At 39.6% G+C, this 22,768-nt stretch overlaps 1 protein-coding gene across 1 annotated transcript; it reads left to right on the top strand.

Moving 5' to 3' along the window:
- Window positions 1-4,346: 4,346 nt before the first annotated feature.
- LOC149594067 (uncharacterized) lies at window positions 4,347-16,943 on the top strand. Its single transcript, XM_089861609.1, has 4 exons — window positions 4,347-4,664; window positions 4,813-5,106; window positions 5,205-9,797; window positions 16,485-16,943. The coding sequence occupies exons 1-4, from the start codon at window positions 4,347-4,349 to the stop codon at window positions 16,941-16,943; spliced, it is 5,664 nt and encodes a 1,887-aa protein (XP_089717735.1).
- Window positions 16,944-22,768: the final 5,825 nt, after the last annotated feature.

Genomic DNA, 22,768 nt, shown 5'->3' with positions numbered 1-22,768 from the left:
GTCGTTGTCATCTTTATGTGGAAGATTAAATTGAGTTACAAGATGAAAACAAGCTACACTCTCAGTTAACTGACTGAAGTAATGTATCTGGCAGTTTTTCTTGATAAGACTTTAAAATCACAACTCTTAACCTCAGATTGAACATCTTTAACGGTGTGAAGAAGATAATCTAATAGCAACACTAGATACCTTTCGTGAAAATTGTTTTCTACTAACCTTGAATACATTCTACCTATTTATGTGTTAATTAAATGCACTTCTTCATTTAATAATACTTTAGTTTAGGCTAATACCTCCCAGCTCCATTCCAGGCCGCCGCCATTTTTAAACTTGCCTACGATTCATTCTTTAAGACATGCGCAATACGAAATTCGATTACGTCAGCTCCGCTTTGTGGTACCTCCAGAGTCCGACAGGGGTCGATGAAATTTCCTTACCTTCATTAGGGGCACTTGCTAATGGCATAAATTGACTTTGTTTCTGACTTATGAGGACCTTACATAATAGACTTATGATAAAATAGATAAGGAAAATGAAGAAGTCGATACGTGGACGGAAGAAATAACCTTATGGAAGGCCGAGCGAAGCGGATAGTTGAAAGGAACGAAAGAGACCGGTACGAAGGAAAGAACGGAAACGGAGCGACGGTTGGTACTGGAATATCTTTACGAGATTACAAACAACGAGCAGAGCAACAACAACGGTCAAGCTACCTCAACTACAAATTAAAAAATTCGACGGCAACCACGATATGTGGTTCGAATTTTGGGGACATTGCGAAGGAGCCATCCACAATAATTGTGCTTTATCTAATTCAGACAGTTTAATTACCTAAAATCATACTTAGAGGGTTTCGCGGAAAGGTCTCTTAAGGGCATTACAGTTTCTAACGAAAATTACGAGTTTGCAATAAATACTTTAAAGAATCGTTTTGGACGTAAGGGAATGGTTTTGAGCGAAAGGTTAAACAATTTTTTGGAGTTAATGTCTGTGCAAAAATCTGATGATGTAAGTGGACTCAGGCATTTGCATGACTCTGTGCAAATAGAGGTTAGGAGTGCGCAGTCTTTAGGGCTTTTGACTACGGACTCCGGAGAACTGTTCGCCCAAATGTTAGGAGGTTTGTTGTAGGGAGTTTGAGAAAAAAGAGAAAATAGACGAAATAGAAGTCTCAATTTGGAATTTGGAGGAGATGCTTGATTTTTTGCGGGTTGAAATCGAAATAGAAGAAAGAGCCTTGTGTAAAATAATTTTTTGTTGAGTTATAATTTTAGTTGGCAAAAAAATGAATATGATTTTTTTGTATAAGATATCGACATTAGTTTTTTATGCTTCCCTTTAACGATATATAAAGAAACTGTAAATGCAATAATTTGTCTCACTCTAGTAACAACCTCGAATGTAACATTTGTTTGACGCGCTAATAAAGCAAACTCTATTAAATTAAACCACGACTTTAAGATTTTTATACCTTGTCCGTTATAAGAAAAACGCTCCCAATAAAATCAAACACTAGCGCCCAGCAACGTGACCCTAACAAAGATAAGCATAAATTCAATTCTTGGAGTAGACCAAAATCAATGCCTTCAGCCGCTGTTATAATTACAGGTGTAAAATCTTACAACCGAGCATGTCCTTTTTGCGAAGGCCCCATCCTTACTATAGTTGCGACAGGCTTGATGTCACCGAGAAAAAGTGGATTGCACTAAAGAAAAAATTGTGCTTTTGTATTTAAACACGGGACACTCCGCGCAATATTGTAGGGGTAAAATTCAAAGATGTAGGAAATGCGGCCATAACCATCACCAAATTCTGTGCGTAGAAAATCTAGATAACAATACCGAGCCAAAGAGAGCGTTTCAGCAAGAGAGCTTGCCTGATAACCAAGAAGTAGCTAGTTTACACTTGGCCTCACCAAGGGGGAAAGGAGTGCCCGAGATATTACTTCAAACCGTGCAGACAGCAATAATGGGTTCAAACGACGAAATAGGTAGAGCGCGTGGTTTATTTATGGAGGTAGCCATCGATGCTTTGTGAAAGAAAAATTGTCCCGAGAGTTAAATTTAGAGCAAATTGGGGAAGAAACTCTCAGTATTCATCCTTTTGGGAGGGATGAACCCATAGTGTCTGTTAGGCGCAAGGTAAAAATAGTATTGAAGAATATTCAGAGCAATGATCCAGTAGAAATACAGGCACTAGAAACACCTAAAATATCAGGAGCAGCATTAACCGTACAGGTAGAGAAATTGCCCAAGAAATGAAAAAGTAGAGGGCTACAATTAGCCGATGTTCAAGATAAGGGCGGAGCTAAAAGGGTCAAAACAATAGATATTGTGATTGAGGCAGACTGTTAGCGGAAGGTGGCTAAAGCCACCACTATTCTGAGTCTTGGCAAGGGTTTGGTAGCAATTGACACAAAATTAGGTTGAACATTACAAGGTCCAACTAATATGAGCGCAACCGCAATAAGTGCAAATAATAAAGCCGTAATGAAGGTATCAGTTTCCCAACTCAATGCGGACGAGCATTTAACTGAATAAGTTTCCTCATTCTGGGATTTAGAGCACGTGGGGATAACGGCTAAGAGCGAAATAGAAACACTTGGGGAAAATGACGTTTCAAAAACCTTCCAAGAAATAATAGAATTTAGGGACGGACGTTATTCAGTTGCACTTCCTAGAAAAGATAACACGAATGAACTTGGAAACAATTTTGGGGAAGCAAAAAGAAGGACTTTGAACTTATTAAGCAAATTAAGAGCTAAGCCGAGCGAGTTTAAGGCCTACAATGCCATAATAGAGGATCAGCTCAACACCGGAATTTTAGAGCAGGTACCTTTTACGCAAACGGAAAATTTAACTGGTCCTATATACTATCTCCCCCACCGTGGCATAGTTAAAAAAGATAGATTAACAACTATGATTAGAGTGGTATGTGATGCGTCCTCCCACATCAAAAGCTAGCCATCCCTAAATGAATGCGTTGAATCCGGACTCAATCTCTTGCCAGAGCTGTTTGGGATCTTGATTCGCTTTAGAGAAATCAAAATCGCGGTATGCCTTTCATCAAATTGGTGTGTCAGAAAGCGAAAGGGATGACTTGAGGTTTATTTGGGTGTGTTAAGAATTTGTGTATTTAATTCACGCGAAATAATTAATTTGTAAACTATGTAAAATTCAATGTCAAAATCCTTTGTTAAAATCATCCTAAAATTATTCTGTAAACATGTATTCAAACCTTAAAAAATAAGAGAAAAACAAAATTCCCAATCCCTTAGAAGCCAACCCCAAAACCAGTTCAAACTTTCCTAAAACGCCAAGACCCCTTCAAAACCACCCAACGTAAAACTCCAAATTTTCCCCAAAACCCCTGATAAACATCATTGACGTCATGGGCCAAAAAGCGGTACCCCAAAAACTGCACCCGCACCTCGCTTGCGAAGCAAAGGTGAAAGCCCCCGTAAGACGATGACGTCAATGATGCCTTCTATAAAGGCTTGGCGTGAAAGGGAAAGTTTATTCATTCCATTCGTAGCTCTCTGACCAAAGGGTCTCCACCTTATAGTACCCTTATAATTTTTAGAAACTACCAACTCCCTAGTAAAACTTTAAATAATTTTTTAGTGTAATAAAATAACTTTTTTTGAAATAGAACTCAAGTTTCCACCTCCTTTGCACTATTAAATTCAAGTCCACCAAGTCCAACCAAATATCTACCAACTGTTTCAGTCCGGTCGGTAGATTACCAAGCAATTAAAAGCTCTCCCAACCCAGCGCTATTCTTCATGGTGCCGTAAGACCCGGGATTAAAACCGGAACCTTTAAACGAACTCCTCGGTATGTAAATCGAACTTTTACTCCTCGTAATTTAATGCGATCCACCTCGGTATTCAAACCGGAAATTCGAACTTTTACTCCTCGTAATTTAATGCGATCCACCTCGGTATTCAAACCGGAAATTAATTTGAACTCCTCGGAATTTAAACCGGATCTTAAATGAACTCGTAAATTAATACGGACTTCCTCGGTATTTAAACCCGATCTTAATTGAACTTCTCGGTAATTAAACCGGACTTCCTCGGTAATTAAACCGGACTTCCTCGGTAATTAAACCGGACTTCCTCGGTAATTAAACCGGACTTCCTCGGTAATTAAACAGGACTTCCTCGGTAATTAAACCGGACTTCCTCGGTAATTAAACCGGACTTCCTCGCGTAAATGCCAGATCCCGAAAACGAATGCAATACCTCTGGATCACACCAAACAACCACCACCAACTCCTCTGGAAGCGAGCAGACCAGGCGGACTACACAAACCTCCAAAAACGCCGCGAATTCTGCCACTAACATGGCTAACACTAAACCAACGGATCCAGTCAGAGAGACGAAACTTGCCCGCGCCTCCCAAAAAAGCGCGAGAAACGCCGCCACCAGAAAAATAAACGCGCTTAAAAGCCTCCTAAAGGGAGCATGCATCGACGCGGAAGAAGTGGAAGACGCTATTGCCATGCTTATCCAAAGGGAAGATGACGTCATAGTCGCGGACGCCAAAGTACTAAGCCTGATTACGGACGATGATGAGATGGAAACCGAATCAGATGCCACCATCGCCTTCCGTGAGGAAATTTCGGAATTAAAACTAAAGGCCGAAAGAGCTGCCCGAAAGGCCCACTAAACCAACGGAACTTCTTCAACCTCCAACTATAGTGGATCGACGCAGATCAACGGAGTCAACGCCACACCAAACCAGCCACCCACCAGTGTACCCAGAAACAACTCCAAGCTGCCGGAGATAAAAATTCCAACATTTTCAGGAGACCACGCGAAATGGAACTGTTTCTGGTCAAGGTTTAACGCGGTCATCGAAAAACAACAAGGTAGAAAAGCTCATTTATTTAACGGGATTTTTAGAAGGCGAGGCCCTTCAGGCCATCGACGGATTTGACGAAGTAGACAGTTCTTACGATGAAGCGGTTAAAATTCTTAAAAAACGTTACGATAAAAATGACATGGCAGTCCATCTCCATTATAAGAAATTAAAAGAAATTCAGCCGGTTGCAAATTCAAACAATGTAAAGGCCCTCCTTACCCTTTTAGATAATTGCGAGGTTAGCATTAGAAGCCTTAAGAGTTTAGGAATAGATCCAACCGTAAAAGCCGAAGGGTTTTGTCCAAATATTCTAGCCTGTTTACCTAACGATATAAGGACCGCCTACTGTGCTCAGAGAAAACCATCCACAATTGGGACCCCGACGAATTAGTAGAATTTCTAAGGGGACAAGTGGAGAGTAGAGAAATGGCCGAATTACTAGTTGACGGTCAGAGAACAATGCCCTTAGTCAGCTCCATAAATTCAGAAAAGATTCCAGATAGGTTTAGAAATAGATCAAGGTACGAACATAATTATAACAATCCTAGAAGACCGTCAGCTGCCCAGTTAGCCACCGGAGTAAATAAAGCTCCTAAAAACCAGGAATTTACTTACTGTATATTCTGCAAAAACGATACCCATAAAACCCTAAATTGCGCCAATTATACTATGGAACAAAAAAGAATAATAATTAGGGATAGCGGAAGATGTTACATCTGCCTTCGCAATAACCACGACGCTCAAAGGTGTACATCTAGATTTAGAAATTGCAAAACATGCGGTAGAATGCATCATTTCGCCGTATGTGAACAAAACCCCTCTCACAAAAGGTCAACCAATCAAGCCCAAACCCAATTAGTGGCGCAAGTCCAAAACCAAAACGCCTACCAAATCCAAAATCAGGGCCAGAACCAAGTCCAATATTTAGTTCCCGTGCAAAACCAAAGTCAGGAAAACAACCACGCCCAAACGCACGTAAAATACCAAGACCAAAATCCAGTAGAAAACCTAACTATGGCCTTGGCGCCAATTAAAACCTGCAGCCAAAATGTACTGCTCCAAAGAGCTATAGCCCTAGCCAAACATCCCTCCCAACCAAAAAACTCTAGAATAGCTAAGTGTTTCCTAGACGGGGGGAGCCAAGGTAGTTTTATAAAGGAAGAACTTGCCACGAAATTAAACCTACCAATAGTGGGGGACCAAGAATTAGATGTTTTTAGTTTCGAGAACAAAGATCCCCACCAAGAAAAACATAAGAGAGTAAGGGTCACCTTAGAGAATAAACAAAACCCAAATGAAACAGTAGAAATCATTTGTATTGTCCAAAGGTTCTTAACATACGACTTTTCTAAATCCAATGATTCAGAAATTCAAGAAATCCTGAAAACCAAGGGGATAAGTTTAGCTTGTGAACCCGCCTTAGAAATTGAATCAGAACAACCTGATATTGATATCCTAATAGGAGCTGATTTTTATTGGGAAATCGTCAGCGGGAGAACAGAAAGAATAGGACCCCGCACAGTAGCGCTAGAGACCAAATTAGGTTGGTGCCTAAGTGGACCAGAAAAGAGCTCAACCTTAGCTAAATCCAACCAGTCTGTAACCTCCATGTTAATTAGCTTAGGGGAAAAACGAGTAAATCAAACCTTAAAAACATTTTTTGATTTAGAAACCCTCGGTATTGATAGCTCAGAAATTAAGGAAAATCCCAATGACCTAGCCTTAACCACCTTTTTTGAGGATATTACGTTTGACGATACCCAAGGTCGTTACGTGGTAAAATTTCCATGGAACCTTAGCAAAGAAACATTACCAGACAACCAAGCTGTAGCCATGAAAAGAGCCCAAAGTTTAGAAAAGAAATTCCAAAGAGACCCCAGCTACTATGGACGCTATAAGGCGGTAATTAAAGAACAATTAGAACTAGGCATAGCAGAAGTAGTACCCCAAGACCAATTAGCTATCTCAAAACCAGGCATGTATTACATGCCACACCAGGGTGTAGAAAGGGAAAATGTCCAAACAACCAAAACACGTGTCGTTTTAGACGGCTCATCACATGCCTATGGGAAACCCTCCCTAAATGACTGCCTACTACCAGGTCCCAATTTAACTCCTAACCTCCTATTAATTCTTGCCCGATTTCGAAATAACCAAATAGCAATAGTGGCAGATATTGAAAAAGCATTTCTGCAAATAGCTTTGGATGAGGAAGATAAAGACTCCGTAAGGTTTATCTGGTTCCAGGAGGAAAATGATAGTATTAAAATAGGCCATTACATAACCCTAAGAATGACGAGAGTACCCTTTGGGGTAACCTCAAGTCCCTTTCTGTTAGGCTGTACCATTAAATACCACATCCAACAAGCCACAGACCTACCAGATCTAACCAGACATATACTAAACAATGACCTTTTTGTCGACGACCTCACCACTTCAGTAGAAAATGTAGATCAAGGTTATGAAGTATCCATTAGTGCCGCGAAATTGATGAAGGAAGCCGGGATGAGATTTAGAAAATGGGGCACTAATTCTCAGGATCTAAGAGATAGATGGACAAAGCATGATAACCAAGGGGGCCCAAAATTATTCGAACAAAATACTGAGACCATAGAAAATAAAGTATTGGGTGTAAATTGGGACCCTAATTCGGACATGTTAACATTTAACCTCTCCAACCTAATCAAAACCAGTCAGGTTATGAAATTTACCAAACGCCAGGTGCTTAGTTTCATCGCGCAAATTTTCGATCCCTTAGGCCTACTCTGCCCATTCACAATTAGGGCAAAAATGTTATTACAATTGTTATGGGAAACCAAGGAAAATTGGGATACAGAGCTTCCCCGAGAGACCAAGGGTATTTTCGAAACATGGGTAAATGAATTACCTCTCCTACACCACCTCAAAATCCAAAGAAACTACTATTTCAAAGCCAGAGACGAAATAGCAGAAATTGAGCTCCATTGTTTCTCCGATGCGAGTTTAAAAGCCTACGCCACCTGTGTTTATGTTAGGTATAAAACCATAGCGAACCAAATAGGAACATATCTAGTCACCGCTAAGTCGAGAGTAACCCGTCTAAAAAACCAAGACCCTAGTTTAGATTTAAAACTTCCCAAGCTAGAACTAATGGGTTGCCTATTAGGAGCAAGGCTTACAAACAACATTAGACAAGTTTTCACCAAAAACCTAGTGGGAATATTTTATTGGACCGACTCTACAATAGCCTTAGCATGGGTCACCGGCGATTCCACCCAATGGAAGCCCTTTATATCAAACCGGGTTTCCGAAATCCAAAAACTAACCAAAGGGGAAATGTGGTTCCACGTCCCCGGAAAAGATAACCCTGCTGATTTTCCTACCCGAGGCATGAAGGCCGATGACATGAAAAACAATAGTAAATGGTGGGAAGGACCCTCGTGGTTAAAAGAACCTAAACAAATTTGGCCAAATTCGCGTAAACCCTCTGAAAAGGATTTAGAACCCGTAGCAAGCGAAAGAAGGAAACTAACCCTAGCTATAAATATAACCAAACCCCTAGGCATCCACACCTTAATTGATTTATCAAAACACTACCACCTTAATAAGGTATTAAGAATAACAGCCTATTTATTCCGAGCCGCCCACAACTTCAGAAATCCAAACAAAATTACAGGCCCAGTTAGTGCGGAAGAATTACAAAGGGCAGAAATAGCTTGGATAAAATCAGTACAGACCTTAGAATTTGGACCTGAAATTAGACAATTAAAGAATGGAGAACCAATCCACCCCAACTCTAAGATAGCCCCTCTAAAACCAATCCTAAACGAAACTGGTATTTTGTGCGTCGGCGGACGGTTGGAAGAATCCAGTTTTTCCTACTCTGAAAAACATCCCATACTAATATCAAGGGGACATAGATTAGCTAAACTGCTTATAATTAGAAGCCATACCCAAATCCATCACGCAGGTATTAGTGATACAGTCACGCAGTTAAGAGAGAAATATTGGATACCCTCGGCGAGACAATTAGCACGCTCTGTAGTTAAAGATTGCGTCATATGTAAAAGGTTGAATGCGAAACCAGGTGATATGTCTACCGCTACACTACCAAAAGATAGACTGTCAGAATCCCCTCCATTTTCAATTATGGGTATTGATTTCGCAGGCCCTTTAATAGTAAAAAACAAGTCCCAAGACCAAAAGTGCTACATTTGTTTAGCAACTTGTGCCATTACTCGAGCTATCCACTTGGAACTCGTTCCCTCGCTAAGTACCAATGACTTCCTATTAGCCTTTAGAAGGATAATAGCTAGGAGGGGCGTGCCAGAAATAGTCTACACAGACAATGCCAAAACATTCAAAAAGGCCAATTCAGATATCAGAACAATTTGGCAAAACCTAAAGCTTGACCAATTAAAAGAATTCTTCGGTAATAAAGGGATAAAATGGAAATTTATAGTAGAAAGAGCCGCGTGGCAAGGAGGAATATGGGAAAGACTAGTACGCTCTACAAAAAATATCCTTAAAAAATGTCTAGGTAGAGCCTCGTTAAATTATACCGAATTAGAAACCATCTTAATTGAGACAGAAGCAATAATTAACAGTAGACCTATTACATATATCTATAATGATTTAAGAGAACCAATGCCCCTCGCGCCTGCTGAATTTCTTATTGGGCGCAGAATTACGTCACTGCCGCCATTGACATTTACCAAAAACCAAGTAATTCCAATGTCACGTCAAGAAATGACCAAAAGACTCAAATATCGCGAAGCTACAATAGAAAAAATATGGAATCGCTGGAGACGCGAGTACGTTATGGAACTTCGTTCCGCTCACCATTCAAAACTCGCTAAAAACGAAGCCGCGTTTAAAGTCGGAGACGTTGTGCTCATACACGACGAAAAGATTCCACGTCATATTTGGAATGTCGGCCTCATCCAAGAAGTAATACTCGGTCGTGATAAAAAAGTGCGGTCTTGTGTAGTAAGAACCAAAAACAACAATAACATTAAACGTGCCGTACAACACTTGTGCAACCTTGAAATCAGCGATTCCGCGTAAATTGTGCCCTTGGTAATACTTCGTATTACCGGGGGGAGTGTTAAGAATTTGTGTATTTAATTCACGCGAAATAATTAATTTGTAAACTATGTAAAATTCAATGTCAAAATCCTTTGTTAAAATCATCCTAAAATTATTCTGTAAACATGTATTCAAACCTTAAAAAATAAGAGAAAAACAAAATTCCCAATCCCTTAGAAGCCAACCCCAAAACCAGTTCAAACTTTCCTAAAACGCCAAGACCCCTTCAAAACCACCCAACGTAAAACTCCAAATTTTCCCCAAAACCCCTGATAAACATCATTGACGTCATGGGCCAAAAAGCGGTACCCCAAAAACTTTCCAAAAACTGCACCCGCACCTCGCTTGCGAAGCAAAGGTGAAAGCCCCCGTAAGACGATGACGTCAATGATGCCTTCTATAAAGGCTTGGCGTGAAAGGGAAAGTTTATTCATTCCATTCGTAGCTCTCTGACCAAAGGGTCTCCACCTTATAGTACCCTTATAATTTTTAGAAACTACCAACTCCCTAGTAAAACTTTAAATAATTTTTTAGTGTAATAAAATAACTTTTTTTGAAATACAACTCAAGTTTCCACCTCCTTTGCACTATTAAATTCAAGTCCACCAAGTCCAACCAAATATCTACCAACTGTTTCAGTCCGGTCGGTAGATTACCAAGCAATTAAAAGCTCTCCCAACCCAGCGCTATTCTTCAGGGTGAAAGGTATAAACAGTCCCAAAAATGAAAATTTAGTCATACTACGTTTTTCTAGAGTCCTTTTTGTAGTGACGGCAAATCCGTTTCTTTTAACAGCCACTATAAAAAATCATGTGCAAAATTTTAGAGAAGAATTTCTCAATACGAGCAAAATTCTATTAGAAGATTTATATGTAGATGATCTGATAACGGGCGAAGATAGCGTGCAAAGAGCAGAGGCATTGATTCAAGAAATTACAAAAATCATGGCGGAGGGGGGATGAATCTTCGAAAATGGAGAAGCAACTCCCAATACCTTAGAGACAAGTGGGGTGGTCTGACCACAAGCGAGCAGAGCTTACCCAGTTCAGGAGCCCTACAGGTTCTAGGGTTAATGTGGGACGAAGAGAGGGACGTGCCGTTTTTTCGATGTTCAAACCCTTCTTGACTTTCTCTTGAGCAAAAAGAATACAAACAGATGGGTATTAAAGGCTGTCGCCCGTGTATTTGATCCTTTGGGACTTCTATGTGCATTTGCAGTAGTAGCAAAAATTGTTTTTCAAGACATTTGGCAACAAACCAATAACAGGGAGAAAAATAATAAAATTGACTGGGACGAGCAGTTGCCTGAAAATATTCTAGGAGAGCGGTCGCTCTCTTAGATAAGACTTGATACCGCCTTTAATGCTAAAGGAGGGTTCTTTGACTGGCCGTAACTTTTTTCGTATTGTGTTTGCTGCTTTGACATTTTGCCAGTGAACTAAAATTTGGGCTCTAATTATGTGGTTAAAATTTCAAAGAGATCCAACTAATAGTTAATTCTATAATGAAAAAAGTTGTTAAGTGTGGTTTTAGAATCCATAAAATGAATCCGACATTTGGTGAAAGATACAATATTTTTCCATAGACATAACATGGGAATTTTATAAAAAAGAGGATTATGTCAGCAGGCATATAAGCAACACTATTCATTCGATACGTTTGGGAACCATCTTAAATGAAAGAGAACAGTTCAATGTAACGCCTTTTTTTAGTTTCATTAAGAACAATTAAGTTTAAGTATTGATTTTTATCACTATTAACACATACTTTGACCTGCATTGTTTTGGGTATTGGAATTACAGCGTTTTACCATTATTAGAGACACGCATTTTAGCTCTAATTTTTTATATTGGACTTACAGCATTTTTGTCGTGATTCACGCCGTTAGAGGGATATTAAGCAAGAAAAACATGGCGTTTGAGCTCTTGTAGGTGCTTTGCCCGGGTGCTTGTGGGTGCTTGTGGGTACTTGTGGGTGCTTGAGGGTACTTGTGGGTGCTTGAGGGTGCTTGTGGGTGCTTGTGGGTACTTGTGGGTGCTTGAGGGTACTTGTGGGTGCTTGAGGGTACTTGTGGGTGCTTGAGGGTACTTGTGGGTGCTTGAGGGTACTTGTGGGTGCTTGACGGTACTTGTGGGTGCTTGAGGGTACTTGTGGGTGCTTGAGGGTACTTGTGGGTGCTTGTGGGTGCTTGTGGGTACTTGTAGGTACTTGTAGGTGCTTGTGGGTACTTGTGGGTACTTGTAGGGGCTTGTATGTGCTTGTGGGTACTTGTAGGTGCTTGTGGGTACTTGTGGGTGCTTGTAGGTGCTTGTGGGTACTAGTGGGTACTTGTGGGTGCTTGTAAGTACTTGTGGATGCTTGAAGGTACTTGTGGATGCTTGAAGGTACTTGTGGGTGCTTTTAGGTACTTTTGGGTACTTGTGTGTGCTTGTAGATACTTGTGGATGCTTGTAGGTACTTGTGGGTGCTTGTAGGTACTTGTAGGTACTTGTGGATACTTGTGGATACTTGTGGGTGCTTGTGGGTAATTGTGGGTTCTTGTGGTGTTTGAAGGTACTTTTGGGTACTTTTCCGGGTGCTTGCTTCGGGTACTTGTGGGTGTTTGTGGGTGCTTGAAGGTGCTTGTAGGTACTTGTGGGTACTTGTGGGTGCTTGTGGTGCTTGAAGGTACTTTTGGGTACTTTTCCGGGTGCTTCCCCGGGTACTTGTGGGTGTTTGTAGGTACTTGTGGGTACTTGCCCCGGGTACTTGTGGGTGCTTGTAGGTACTTGTGGGTACTTGCCCCGGGTACTTGTGGGTGCTTGTAGGTACTTGCCCCGGTTGCTTGTAGGTATTTGCTCCGGGTGCTTGTAGGTACTTGCACCGGGTGCTTGTAGGTACTTGCCCCGGGTGCTTGTAGGTACTTGCTCCTGGTGCTTGTAGGTACTTGCCCCGGGTACTTGTAGATGCTTGTGGGTGCTTGTAGGTACTTTGCCTTCTCTCCATAGGATTAACATTACACTAAATTTTGGAAGCTCGTAACTCTGGTTATATTAGTGATACGGGGATATCCTTTGATTATGTAATAGTCCTATTTGCCCCTTCCCTCCTTCGTTAACATTTACTCCATAGGATACTCCATATACGAAAAAAACCATGAAAACTCAGGGAAGTATATGGGGAAAAGCCTGGAAAAGGGAAAGTTGTTTTCCAAAAGTTGTATGAACCTTGGTATGGAACATATGTTATAAACTCAAGGTTTTAGTTATATAAAGTTTTACCAAGAAGCGATATCTAGTTTACTAGGGAGAAGGTATAAGATGCATTTCGCGCGCCATAGTCCAAGTCCCACTTTCAAAATACAAGGGGGGGACTTAAAAGGAGGCCGGGCTATTTCGCTTCTCCTCAGTCGGAAAATACGTAGTTTTCGTCATTAGCGTCGGGTTTACATGAATTTTCTGGTCCGTGACCAAATAAGCATTTTTTAAACTGGACATTAGGCCAGCGACTTTCCTGACTTGTAATAAATAAACTGTTCCGTGACCATTGACCAGAGCACGTCGTCTGCTAAACTAAAGAAGTGGATAATTAAAATATTAGAGTTTTAATGTGTGGAGTCTGGTTACTCTTGAACTTTCTTAGTAGTCTCGTGGACCACTGACCCCCCCCCCTCCGATTTAATTTTTGAACTGGACCAGGCAATTTTAAAACTGGCCATTTGCCCTGTGTCACCGCCTTATTTCCCACGTTGGCGCGAGTTGCTTTGCGTTGTCGAGTGCGTGATGGAGTTGGCTATGCCTGGAGTCCCAACCTTGAAGGAGAGAGGAATGGAGTGGAACCCCCATACCTATAGCGTTGCCTGTGTACCCCCACCTACGGCAACATAGTCCTTTCAGCATCCTCAGGGGTTAGGTAGGGTCGTACTGGACGAAATTGTAAAGGGCGCTCCCTCTATCTTCAAAATAGAAGCTAGTTCTCATACAATTAAAATGTCGCTACGCGGCAGCACTTAGCAATCGCCTACCGAAGGGTAGGGGCGTGCGCGAGGTACATTGGGAGAGATACGGTGCCACAGGTCGCCCATCATCATTTCCAATCCATCTCATCTCCCTTATCCCTATCCCAACCCCCGAGACTTCCAACAACTAGCATAGCCCACTCGATCACGCTCTCTTTTCCCCGGCTACATATTTTGAAGATGGTACTTTTTAGGCGTATTAACAATCTGGAATCATCTTTGTGAACTTTTAGGGTAGCCCTGACTATATTTTGTTTAAGGTTTTAAGCTTAATATAAAACAGACGTTAGTTTATGCTACAAAAAAGTTTGAAATTGACAATCTCGGATCGTCTTTATAAAGTTTTAAGGATATCCGAATTTCATATTGGGCTTATGACAATTTTGAGCTAAATGGTAAACGGACATAAATCAGCCTTTTTAAAAATTTTGTAAAATTGTCAATTTGGTCCTATTTCTGGAATTTTTAGGGGGGCACCTCGCGTTTCAATAAATTATTGTAAAAAATTGTATTATTTTAATAACAATAAGAATACAAACTTTTATTGATTTACGTTTTTTTAAGTATCATTATAAATAAATGTCTGATTGAGCTGAAGTTATGGTCCCCTTTATATTTGTTTCTGCTTAGTGCAGATTTTGAAAATGTAAAAGTTTCTTAACATTCTTAATAAAAATGAAGACTGGAGGAACAGATATTAATTAAAATGAAGACGGGAGGAACATATATGAATCAAAAATGTCTTGATTAGAATCATGACCTAAAAAGTATCGATAAGACTGAGGTTATCACTTGTCTGAAGGATCAGATATTAATTTTTCATTTTATTTGAAACTTAAATGCATGCTTAAGAAAAAACAACGTTCCATTACCGTTTTCCGTTGAAATAAATTATTTTACTGGTAATCAATTTCAAAAATTTACTTATCTCGGCTTTTCGACCACAATTCCATTCCCCGAAAACATTTTATCATTACATTAATTACTTTTGGGAGATAACGCGTCAAAACAACCTATAAAACAATAAAAAAACTGTAATAGAGGTCTGTTTAGCCATGACAACAACCTTTTAAAAGTTACAAGGACTATATTACCCTTTCGAGACAAACAGGACCTGAGCAAACTATAGCTTAACCTGCTACTAGTACGACCAGGGAGAATTGATGTAAACTGGAGTTGAAATTTCATCATGTGCGACCTGCGGCCCTGAAACTCTCCCATAGTTCCAGTGTGTGTAGAACATAATTTTTTCGCTGTTATCTGCCAAAATCAATCCTTCTAGGTAGTGGCGTCTCCTCACTTGAATTTTTCATGATATATTAAGATTTGAAGGAACAAAATTCTAGATTACTATTTTCACTACCATGTCCCTCTGCTAACTTGAAGCAAACTTTCCTCTCTTTTTGCTGCTCATTACCGGTGCCATTCCCTTGACTTTCTGTTCGTTATAACTACTATCATGAGTTTATTTATTTCAAACCAAAATATATAAAAATGGATTCTTTTTCCTTTTGTGCTACTTAGAATTTACAAATGTATATAACGTTGTGCCGTGACATATCAAATAGTCTCTAACCATTGTTAGAAACTAGAGAGAGAAATTGGGCAGTAACACTGATCATACCCTGAATTATGAGAAAGAACAATACGACGGTTGACTAAAGTACACTTGATATTACATCATTTTGCGAAACCGCGAGTAAAAATCTTACTGTCCCTATTGAATTTGGCGCCATTGGTTTTAGAATAATTTAAATGTTCCAGTTCCACTGCGAAGCGTGCCGGTCACGAATGGGGATGCAACGTCTTTAGGAACCTTTTTAAACGCGAAACCATACACGTACTCTCCAAAAAGTAATTAATGTAATGATAAAATGTTTTCGGGGAATGGAATTGTGGTCGAAAAGCCGAGATAAGTAAATTTTTGAAATTGATTACCAGTAAAATAATTTATTTCAACGGAAAACGGTAATGGAACGTTGTTTTTTCTTAAGCATGCATTTAAGTTTCAAATAAAATAAAAAATTAATATCTGATCCTTCAGACAAGTGATAACCTCAGTCTATCGATACTTTTTAGGTCTTGATTCTAATCAAGACATTTTTAATTAATATCATGTAGATTTGAGGATTGATGGGACCAATTACCTAATTTGAATAAAATTGAGGTACCTAGGCATGTTTTTAAAAATGAGTCCAATAAAAAATTGAAATCCATGGAACCACATGGATTTGTAGATGTGAGTCTCCGTGCATATTCCTGTGTCTTCTATTTAAAAAAATGTGTATGAAAATAATTTAATTGAAACAGTGCTGGTCGCATCAAAACCGCGCGTGGCCCTTATTGGTCTATAAACGCTAACATTACCCCGTTTAGAACTTATGAGTGCATTACTAGGTGCTAGGCTACGAAAAACACTTCAAGATACTTCAACAGTTAAACCCGAAAAAATGGAAATGTGGGGTGATTCAACTATCACCTTAAATTGGATATTTGGGCGCGCAGATAGGTGGAAACCTTTTGTAAAAAATCGAGTGCTATAAATACAAAAGTTAACAGATAAAGAATGCTGGAACCACTGTCCGGGCATAAAGAACCCAGCTGATATAGCTTCTCGCGGTATAACTCTAGCTAAATTAGAACACAATGAACTTTGGTGGCACGGACCCCAATTTTTAAGACAATCCAAACCAATCGAACAAAATTTCACCCCATGCCAAGAAACCGTGCTTGAAATTGAAAACGAGCTACGAGCAACCCCTATAAACATAGCGGCAAATTTGAATTTAGTTGAGCATCGTGAGCAGTTGTTCGAATTGGAGAATTACAACGACCTACCAGTACTTCGTGTAACCGCTTGGATTAGACGTTTCATGAATAACGCGAAGAAAAAGAGCAAAAACACACGTGGTTCGTCAGAGTTAGAAGAAGCCGAGCAATTTTGGATAAAAAAAGCGCAAGAAGAAAGTAATTTGGAAGAAAAAGAGCATTTACTGGCAGGGAAAATCTAAAAAGAAGCTCAAAAATTCTGACGCTTGGATGACAATGAGATAATAAGAGTGGGTGGTCGGATAGATGCGGCAAAAATGTCTTATCAAGAAAGACACCCGTGCATTTTGCCCGCAAAGCACTGATTGAACTACTAATGGGAGTATCAATTCATCTCAGGTTGAAGCACGCTGGAGTCAACGACGTGCTAGTCGAGCTAAGAGAACGATTTTGGGTGCCAAAAGGACGGCAAATAATTAAAAAAAATAGTGGCGTCTTGCCCAAGATGCAAAGTATACAGCGCCAAAGCAACAACAGCCGAAATGGCCCCGCTGCGAGATATTAGAATAAAACCTTTTGAAATTTGTGGGATTGGTCATGCTGGACCGTTATACATACGCGAAAATAAAAATGTTACGTGGCCTTATACACGTGTGCAGTAACCCGAGCTGTGCACTTAGAACTGGTCTCCAGTCTAAGTACAGTGAGCTTTCTTATGTCATTTAGACGTTTCATTGCGCGGCGTGGCATCGTGCGCGTAATTATGAGCGACAATGCAGCTACATTTAAAAGAGCGGACGCGGACCTCCAAATCTTGATGAAAAAAATGAGAAACCCCGAAGTGCTAAGTTATTTTGGTACACTGAAAATTACCTGGAAGTATATTGCGGAACGAGCCCCATGGTGGGGAGGCTTTTGGGAAAGATTAGAGCGATCGGTAAAAGGAGCTTTAAGAAAATTACTTGGCCAAGCCCAACTAAACTACGAAAAAATTGAAACTCTTTTAATTCTACAGGGCCGGTAGGCCCTTGTAGATATGACTTGATACTCTTCTTTAACGTTAAAGCAAAATTCACATGGTTTTTCCAATTTTCCTATGGAGATTAACATGGGGTTTTTCGTGATATTTAACCACCTCTAACTGAAAAACTACAGCGAAGTTACTTTTCGGAATACTCTTAATTTAACAATTAAGTATTCAGGGTGTGCGATCGGCTAGTTTAATCAGAAAAATTAAGTCTAAGTATGTTAATTTTAGTTAATTACAGAAGTACTTGTTTCGACCATCGTGATTGGACATAATAATAATGCTAGATCTCTTCGAAAACTCAGAATAACCAAGTATTCATTGTGTAGTGGTTATCACGTCCGCTTTACACGCGGAAGGTCCCGGGTTCGAGCCCTGGTAGATACATGTTTTGACCATCGTGATTCGACATAATAATAAGCTAGATCTCTTCGGAATCTCAGTATTACCTGGTATGTGTAGTGTAGTGGTTATCTCGTCCGCCTAGATACATTTTTTGACCATCGTAATTGGACATACTAATAAGCGGTAAAGAAAACATAATTACTCAAAATTTAATTACATTAAGACTGAAGCGACAGATATTATATAAAAACGTCTTGGTTTGGACCAAGGCCGAAAAAACAAACGATATGTGTGAGGTTTATCAATTGACTGAAGTTCAGATATTAAAATTTTTTCTAGTTATTTTTATACACTCAATCCTTAATCAATATTTAATTCAATCAACTGATTTTACTGTTAATCGACCTAGTCCCTCTAAATTAATTGAAAAAATTACATATCCACGCTTTTTCAAGAACAATTACATTTTCCGAAAACATTTTATCATGAAATTAATTATTTTGAAGGGATTTCGTGTCGATTCTCACTAACTTGTGAGCATCTTGACCGACATAGTTTTAATTGTTGCTGGCTTGACAAATTTTCAAGTTTGCACCAAAAGAAGTTTAAATCTGTTTTAAGTTGTTGATAAGACTGTCGTTTAGAGTGAATGTCGTCTACTTAAGACAAAGCAACAAAGTTTATCCTGTGTGGTAAAGGGTAAAGATCACATGAACAGAAATACTTCTCAGACTTGTTATATTCATTTCCCGCGGAAATAATATGGTTAAACACATCATTCATTACTAGTTATGCGAAGAAGGTCACATTTAACTCCGACACCCCCTCCCTTCCTCTATTTTCCCAATATATGGCATTTTATAATCACCAGTGGTTTCAGTGTATGGGTCATCTGAGCTGTCGCAACACGCTCAGCCAATATTACCATAGACTGAGTTATGACCAAGAAATTCTTAAGTACGGAAAAGGAAGTTCTAGTGCAACTTTACCATCAAAGAGGCGACAATAGAAATGTAGCATTTCGATATACGAAATTAAATGTATGAATTCGCGCAACACCCTTGTTTGGCATTCACGATCAAATATTTACATTTTCCATTCGAGTTATGCCAAAGTTCGCTTGCTTTTTTTAGACATCCAGTAGAACATTTCAAATATTCAATACTGTATCCTCAAGATGATAAATTAATTTCATGATAACATGTTTTCAGAAAATGTAATTGTTCTTGAAAAAGCGTAGATATGTAATTTTTTAAATTAATTTAGAGGGACTAGGTCGATTAACAGTAAAATCAGTTGATTGAATTAAATATTGATTAAGGATTGAGTGTATAAAAATAACTAGAAAAAATTTTAATATCTGAACTTCAGTCAATTGATAAACCTCACACATATCGTTTGTTTTTTCGGCCTTGGTCCAAACCAAGACGTTTTTATATAATAGAAATTGAGGCCACAATTAATTCTCGTCCTCTAACATTTATATTCGAGAATCCTGGGGAACCATGTCCCCTAACCCCGGCTCATTTTCTCGCAGGAAAACGGCTAGCCGCGCTGCCGTCGCAAATATACTCCACTAGTGATCTGCCCCCCATAGAAAAGCGAGATTTGATAAAAAGATTAAAATAACGTCAAACGCTACTGGACAAGTTTTGGACTAGGTGGAAGACCGATTACTTGTTAGAGTTATGGTCTGCCCATCATAGAATTTCGAGAGGTTTAAAAACCAAAGAGCTAAAGGTTGACGATGTAGTGCTAGTAGAAGATGCGAAATATCCCAGAGCAATGTGGAAACTAGCTTTGGTAGTAGAACTTAAAAAAGGTAGGGACGGTATAGTCCGTTCCTGCCTCGTGCGTTTACCTAATGGAAACAAATTAAGGCGCCCAGTGCAGTTACTATATAATTTAGAGATTTAAAAAAAACATTTGTGTTGAACCAATGGTTCGAGGTGGGGAGTGTAAAATAATGTGCTTACAAACTTTAATTAATTAAAATAGTGTGTTAAATTTATATAATTTCTGTGCATAACTTTGGTTTAATGATTGTTGTGTATAATTTCTCTTTGATCTATTTTTGTATTTAAATTCTCTTGTGCATGGCCATGCAAACTTGTAAAAATTGTAAGAAAAAGAATCCTTTTAGAGCTGTACAGAAATCCAGGTGCGGCCACCGACGTTGTGGCGTCGGGGCTTGTCTAAATAGATAAAAAGATGTGATAACGTGTCACGGGCTGAGCTTACTGCCACTAAGGGTAAGGAAGGGTGAAAATCGGTGCTGTATAGAAGCCAGCTTGATTGGAAGAAAACCAAAAACCGTTGGAATTGAATAAGTATTCAGACATTGAGCATCGAGCGTCCGAGCTGGTAAAAACTAAAAATACAAAGAGCGAGCTAAAGAAGAAAAATGCAAAATGCAAGCAGAAAAATGCAAAATGCAAGCATTAACTAAAAAAGTTTAAGAGAGCGAATTAGTGCAAAATAACAATTAAATAAGAACCGAGATTAATAAAAGTAATTATGTGCAGAGCGAAAGTGTGCTTTATTTAACCTAAACATACACTTCAAAAAAGAGCTGGCGTTGGTAATGCTTCAGTCCGCTACCATCGTTTCCCACACAAAAATAACTTCGGCAGAACCAGGGACCGGCGATATGAACTTAATTTCGCCACACTTTTATCCATCTTGGTCTTGGAACTAATTCGCTTATTTTTTCAGTACCAGATTGGTATATTTGGTCTCTAAGCAGCTCTCTTCTTTTATCTGTCTTAGCATTAATGAAATCATTTAACAGAGCGTGGCTCATTTTTCTTAAGTAAATATTACGAAATTTATCCCAAATTTCTTGTCGAAAATCTTCTTTTTCTATTTCTTCCATTAATGCTAGACTCGAGTAAAATTCCTTTTCTAGGTCATCATCTTCCGACAACAAGTCCATTGTTTTTTTTCTGCAGGGTAAGATTACAATTTGCAAATTAATGAACCAATTCTTTCTTATGTACAACTCTTCATGTTAGGCTTACTTATAACGTTCCGTTTATCTGTTGCAACGGTGATGCAACGGTGCAGAACTCGTTGCAGACGACGGTTCACATAATAAGTGACTTATATTCAGCCCCGTCTATGGCGACCCTCCTTACCCCTCTCCTTTTGTTTATACCGAGGCGAAAAGTAACGTCAATTACAAAAGATAAGGCAGTCGCTCGTTAGTCGCTCTTTAGTTAAGATAGTAATCGGTAATCACCGACTGGAAGTTAGGACCAGGCTCGGGTCCGTTGTTTCGAGTAAAATTGTTGTTTAATATCGCGTCATCCATTTGGAACTATTTTCGAGTTTTGTCGAATAATTTTGCTTATTGAATAAAGAAACTTCATCGATATGCATAGAAAGTATGTGTTTTATTGATATTACAATTCTTCCGCTCGGAACAAATAGGCCTATTTCTATTTTTCCGCGGCTTGTAACGATTCCCCTTTTCGCGACCGGCCACTAGCTTTTCCCGGGGTAATCCGTTGCAAATGCTGCCCGTGCCCATGATTTTCGAACCCTCGGTTATTGCTTTTCTTGTTTCGCCGTCGCCATTTTTTTTCGACGGGGTGGTCGGGCCCGCTTCGGCTTCGTTTTGGTTTGAGCGATAAAGCCGCCATCTTGGACCCTCCCGTTCTAGAATATTCTGAGGCGTAGTTCAGATATTTGATTGTTTATTACATTTATCCACAATTTTTATCTCTCCGAGTGACGTATGTCACGGAGAGGTTCTAATTTCGACGTGTCTTTCTGTTGTTATTGACTTCGCAGTTTTCAAATCGGAGCAAACGTTTTCCCAAATTCCGGACCGCATTTACAGTTCCCGGAAATTTGCAAAATTGTATTCCACTTACCATAGCTATTATCCATTACCTGTCTAACACCACCATCCTCTGGCCATTTGTCCATCTCATATGGCACCAGTCTTTACCCACTGGCTTCTATAGTCCACCATCATTTTGCCTCTTTTTCCATGCGACATGGACACCAGTCTGTACACACTGGCTTCTACACACCACCATTTTCTGGTCTTTGTCCATCCCACTTGGACACCAGTCTGTACACACAGGCTTCTAATCCCCACCATCTTCTAGTCTTTGTCCATCCCACATGGACACCAGTCTGTACACACTGGTTTCTACACATCACCATCTTCTGGTCATTGTTTTTGTCCATCCCACATGGACACCAGTCTGCACACCTGGCTTCTACTCCATCATCATCCTTAAGGTTAATAAGACAGACGGGGCGATCGGCCAGGGTTACGAGAATCGTCCGACCTCCCTAAGGTGGGGCTTCCACCAAAGGTTCACTCAATTGCGCTGTTCTTATCCATAGCTGCGATTCGAAACCCTTATATACTACCTATTTTAGTAAGGCGAAGCAACCGGCCTATGCTTCATTTCAAACGCCAATATTAGTCAAGTCTCTCAAGAATGTTTAAATTTTTTTTAAAGCGATGTAACGTTCAATAAGGCGAATAACTAACGAAGAAAATATTAAATATTAATTATATTTATTTTAATATTTAAGATAATCTTGTTTCTCAATTCAAAATTAATACGGAAAGAGTTAAAAAGCAGTCTATGTTATTGTCTGTGTGTGTCCGTCCGTTATTACACTAGTGCCGCAGTGCGCTGCGTTAGAAGTTCGTTTTGTTTTGATGTGTAA

This window comes from Phalangium opilio, unplaced genomic scaffold (assembly GCF_054372755.1).
Source record: "Phalangium opilio isolate 3A_F unplaced genomic scaffold, DU_Popi_V2 ptg000391l_1, whole genome shotgun sequence".
Taxonomy (NCBI): domain Eukaryota; kingdom Metazoa; phylum Arthropoda; class Arachnida; order Opiliones; family Phalangiidae; genus Phalangium; species Phalangium opilio.
This window is presented reverse-complemented; position numbering and strand designations above follow the sequence as displayed.